Source organism: Otolemur garnettii, unplaced genomic scaffold (assembly GCF_000181295.1).
Source record: "Otolemur garnettii isolate 467f Iridium unplaced genomic scaffold, OtoGar3 scaffold00110, whole genome shotgun sequence".
In the NCBI taxonomy this organism is placed as follows: Eukaryota; Metazoa; Chordata; class Mammalia; order Primates; family Galagidae; genus Otolemur; species Otolemur garnettii.
Window position 1 is genome coordinate 3,153,422 of NW_003852505.1, and position 5,615 is coordinate 3,159,036.

General features: G+C 40.6%; 1 protein-coding gene across 2 annotated transcripts in view; it reads right to left on the reverse strand.

Moving 5' to 3' along the window:
- The window catches only part of UPF3B (UPF3B, regulator of nonsense mediated mRNA decay), a 21,641-nt gene that overhangs the window by 14,092 nt on the left and 1,934 nt on the right, over positions 1-5,615 (reverse strand). For both annotated transcript variants that reach the window (XM_003797005.2, XM_003797006.3), the window contains exons 2-3: positions 4,995-5,101; positions 4,727-4,833 (exon numbers count right to left, since the gene is read on the reverse strand). In XM_003797005.2, coding sequence (XP_003797053.1) covers positions 4,727-4,833; positions 4,995-5,101 — 214 coding nt within the window. The remainder of the gene's footprint in view (positions 1-4,726; positions 4,834-4,994; positions 5,102-5,615) is intronic.

Here is a 5,615-nt window from a genome sequence, read left to right on the forward strand (position 1 = left end):
AAAATCCTTCCCTCTAAAAGACCCCCAGAAAATTAACAAGTATTGGTAAGGATGTGGAAAAGTGGGATGTTCACATTATTGTTGGTAGGAATGTATTAATAAAATGGTAAAGGTGCTATGGAAAACAGCATGGCAGTTCTTCAAAATATTAGACAGAGAATTATCATATAACCCTAGAAATTCTATTTCTTGGTATATGCCCAAAAGAAATGAAAGCAGGGACATGAACATGTGTTTGTATACCCATGTTCATAGCAGTATTATTCACAATAGACAAGAGTGGAAACCAACCAACCGTCCTCTGACAGATGAATGTATAAACCAAATGTGGGAAATATACAAAGGAAATATCAGCCTTAAAAATGAAGGAAATTCTGACACATGCTACAGCATGGATGAATCTTGAAGACATTATGCTAAGTGAAATAAGCCAGTCACAAAAAGACTATATGATTCCACATATGACATACCTGGAGTAGTCAAACTCAGAGACAGAAAGCATACTAGTAGTTGCCAGGGTGTAAGGGAGAGTTGGAAATATGGGAGTTGTTATTTAATGGTCATAAAGTTTTAATTTAGAAGATGAAAAAGTTGTGAGATTGGTTGTACAACAATCTGAATAAATTGAGACACTAATGAATACTTAAAATGATTGAGATGGTAAATTTTGTCTATTTTACCACATTTTAAAAAAAAGGGAATGTGGTAATACATGCTGTAACATTGATGAACCTTGAAAACATGCTAAGTAACAGCATCCGGTCACAAAAGGCCACATATTACACAATTTCATTTATTTGAAATGTCAAGCAGAAGGAAATCCATAGATATACAAAGTACACTAGTGGTTGCCAGGGCCTCAGGGAAGGGAGAACAGGAGACAACTACTAATAGATATGGGTTTCTTTTTGGAGTGATTAAAACATTCTGGAATTAGTGATAGCTGTCACTAATAGCTGTACAACTTTGTGAATACTAAAAACCACTGAATTTTACTTTTTAGAGGGCTAATTTTATCACATATGAGTAATAGTTCAATAGGAAAACCTCAAGTGACTACTGGGAAAAAACAAAACAAAACAAAACACCACTTCTCTGCCATAGACCACAACCATACAAGATATAAAATCCAATCCTTAGGTCACTGGCATGTAGACACAAACCAGAATAAAATGACTTGACAAAAAGGTAATGCACAGCAGTTATGGTCAAAACATGATTTTTGGAGACCTAGTAAATGCAGAATGAGATTAGTTTCAAAACTGTGGAATAAATCAAACTGAAGCAGAGGGAAAGATAGGCTGGAAAAACAGAAGTGAGGCCACACCATGGAGGACCCTGACTAGAGGCTATGCAGTTTGAACTTTTCTTTACAACTGTTAACTTATGTCATTATTTTCAAAAAGATTAATTTTACGGCACTGTAATAGACTGAATTATACAGAAATGGAAAAAAAATTAAAAATCTGTCAATTTAGAGACAGTAGTTGTCTAAACTTAGGTTAAGTCCATTTCTTAGACGTAAAGTGTGAAAGTACTACCGTGTTTCCCCCCAAATAAGACCTATCCAAAAAATAAGCCCTAGCAGGATTTCTATGCATTTGTTAAACATAAGCCCTACCCCAATAATAAGACCTAGTGATGGGCAATTCAGCACGGAGCGGTAAGGAAGATTGGAATACCTTTTATCTGCCACAGCTCCTTTCTCCGAGCTGTTCACACTTTCGCAGCTGCGCGTGTGGTAACCGAGGTGGCAGGCATCCTACTGCGCACATGCGAACAGCGAGGGGAAAGGAGTTCAGGCATTACTAGTGCCAGCCCCACCAACAAGGTCGGCTCCCCCTGTCAGGTTCCAGAAGAAGATGACTTATCTGTATTTGAATAAATGTAGATTGTTGTATTATACTTAATAAAAATAAGACATCCCCTAAAAATAAGCCCTAGTGTGTCTTCTTGAGAAAAATAAATATAAGACAGTGTCTTATTTTCAGGGAAACACGGTAGTACCTGTAGGTGAACAAGACATTATAAAACAGGCTGGGTGCCCGTAGCTCAGAGGTTAGGGCACCAGCCACATGCTCCGGGGCTAGTGGGTTTGAAGCTGGCCTGGGCCTGCTAAACAAAAAAAAAACACAGCCACACACTGTGGCAGGCACCTATAGTCCTAGCTACTAGGGAAGCTGAGGCAAGAGAATTGCTTTAGCCCAAGAGTTTGAGGTTGCTGTGAGCTGTGATGCCACAACACTCTACCATGGGTAACAAAGTGAGATTCTATCTCAATATTAAAAAAAAAAAAAACACAAAACACTTTACAAAACAATAAAGTGGCTCGGTGCCTGTGGCTCAAGTGGCTAAGGCGCCAGCCATGTACACCCAAAGGTGGCGGGTTCGAATCCAGTCCAGGCCTGCCAAACAACAATGACGGCTGCAACCAAAAAATAGCCGGGCATTGTGGCGGGCACCTGTGGTCCCAGCTACTCGGGAGGCTGAGACAGAAGCCTCGCTTGAGCCCAGGAGTTAGAGGTTGCTGTGAGCTGTGATGCCACAGCACTCTACCCAGGGGAACAGCTTGAGGCTCCTGTTGCCAAAAAAAAACCAATAAACCGACAAGTTTTATCAAAGAAAAAAAAAAGTAAACACAACTTAGACTTCCAGGCTAAATAACTAGGAAACCATTGCTATCTGTCTGCTGGAATATAGAAAGCTAAAGTGGAGGCCAGGCAGAGTGGTACATGCTTTCAATCTTAGCACTTTAGGAGGCCAGTAGTTCAAGACCAGCCTGAGAAACATAGTGAGACTTCACATCTACAAAATATATAAAAAATAGCTGTGTGTGGTGGCATATACCTAGCTACTTGGGAAGCTGAGGCAGAAGATCATTTGAGCCTAGGAATTTAAGGCTGCAGTGAGGTAGGATCATGCCACTGCACTCCAGCCTGTGCAAAACAAATGCTGTCTTAAAAAAAAACAGTCTGGGCCCAGCACCTGTGGCTCAAGCAGCTAAGGCGCCAGCCACATACACCTGAGCTGGCAGGTTCAAATCCAGCCTGGGCCCACCAAACATCAATGATGGCTGCAACCAAAAAATAGCCAGGCTTTGTGGTGGGCGCCTGTAGTCTCAGCTACTTGGGAGGCAGAGGCAGGAGACTCGCTTGAGCCCAGGAGTTGGAGGTTGCTGTGAGCTGTGATGCCACAGCACTCTATCCAGGGTGACAGCTTGAGGCTCTGTCTCAAAAAAAAAAAGTTTGGGGCAATGCCTGTGGCTCAAAAGAGTAGGGTGCCGGCCCCATATGCTGGAGGTGGCGGGGTCAAACCCAGCCCTAGCCCCCAATCCCACCCCCCCAAAAAATAGTCTGGGGCAGCACCTATGGCTCAAAGGAGTAGGGCGCTGGCCCCATATGCTGGAGGTGCGGGTTCAAACCCAGCCCACAAAAAACCAGTCTGGAGTGAAGAAATAGCTAGTTTGATGGGCGGTACCTGTGGCTCAAGGAGTAGGGCACTGGCCCCATATACCAGAGGTGGTGGGTTCAAACCTAGCCCCGGCCAAAAAAAAAAAAAAAAAAGGAAATAGCTAATTTGGGGAGATGAATGAAAGCTGGGCAAACAGTGGCAATTCTTTAATTTTCACTGACATATTACCTGACAAATATTTAATTTTTAACAACTCTGAATATTGAAAAAAACCCCTAAACATGAAGACACATTATTCACCTATCAATGCAATCCCAAAAGAAAAGTGGTACATGGCAGCTTAGATGTTCTCTGGCTATATGTTTGAAGCAGCAGATAATAAACTGAAAGAGAGTTATGGCAGAAATTTGTCTTCCCTATACTGGACCTTCCTGGATATAAAATGAAAGACCATCAAGTTCAATGTTTTAATTACATACAACTCTGTGAGAATGTTTAAGCAGCATTACAACTAAAAACTGTTGGCTAAAAGGATTTGAATTAAAGAATTATATTTGGGGTGGCACCTATGGTTCAAAGAAGTAGGGCACTGGCCCCATATGCTGAAGGTGACGGGTTCAAACCCAGCCTTGGCCAAAAACTGAAAAAAAAAAAGAATTATAAATATTGCTCCTTGAAGCAAGATGAAAAGTAAATATTTAAAACATGTCAAATAAGTTTAAAGAGTCATTTATCAGTCCTGCTGATGAAATTATACAGTCAAAATAGCAGGTCTAATACAAAGCAAAACATTTGTAACATGAGAAGATTAGCAATTTCATTCCATTGATCAAATTAAAGAAATAGCAAGTTAACAAAAATACTCAGGACTGTTAAAAGTCTAATGTCTTGGCTTGGCACCTGTAGCTCAAGTAGCCAGGGCGCCAACCACATACAGCAGAGCTGGTGGGTTCAAATCCAGCCCAGGCCTGCCAAACAACAGTGACAACTACAACCTAAAAGTAGCCGGGCCTTGTGGTAGGCACCTGTAGTCCCAGCTACTTGGGAGGCTGAGGCAAGAGAATCACCTAAGCCCAAGAGTTGGAGGTTGCTGTAAGCTGTGACACCACAGCACTCTACCCAGGGCGACAGCTTGAGACTCGGTCTCAAAAAAAAAAAAAGTCTGTCTATTTGTAAAACTGTAATAAGTGTATTAAATGTGTAAAATTCTTTAAATGATATATATGTTATCACCTAAGAAACTGTGATGTGCATATTACCTTAAACATATAAATGACAAAGAAACTCCCCTTCTAGTTTAGTTACAAGGACTCACCTTTATTGTCAAGGAATACATAACCATCAAAGCGATCCCTGAACAAAATAATGTCTTCTTGGTTTCTAAAGTTGATGTATGCTCTGGCATACATATGAGGATACAGACTGCAGAGAGGAAAAGCAATTATGTAAATGTGCTTGCAGGTGTCTGGCTGAATTACAAGTATGCATATATTAAAGAGATAGGCTCAAACATCAAATAGAAAACAAGATAAAAGGAATGGAAAAAACCTTCTACCCCTCCCCTCTTTTTTCTTTTCTTTTACCTAGTATCATTAGAAAAAAACTCAAAATAATCATGTTCAGGCATAGGTTGAAGATGTTCCTGAAGCTGCTCCTTGGTCAAAGTGGGAGGTAATCTTCGAATTACCACCTTAAGAAACGAATATGTAAAATAAAATTAGTACAAATCAATTTTTTTGCTACACCTCAAAGAATCACAGTTCCTGAAGAAAGATGACTTATAAAAGCCCAGGAGAAAACATTCTTCTACCACTCAATGCTCAGAATTAGTGGAATACATTAGAAAAGTGGCTTTTAAAAACTCTTGGAAATGAAAACTGCCTGGAGCAAGGAGAATTTCAAATTTTGCCCTCAAGCCTGCAGTTTATCAGGTTTGCCTGTCATTTTCTATCAACTATTTTTCAACAGATTTAGATTTCTTTCTAGCAAGAAATTAGTAGGCCAAACCTGTTCTTTGTGAGTTGCCAGGAAATCTTGATTTACTAGTCTCTCCCCCACATTCAACATAGTCTAAAACAAAATCCTTGCTCCATTTAGCTTAAAGAATTCAAAATTCAAAAGAAGAGGGGGCTCGGCACCTATGGCTCAACCGGCTAAGGCGCCAGCCACCTACACCTAAGGTGGCGAGTTCAAATCCCCAGCCC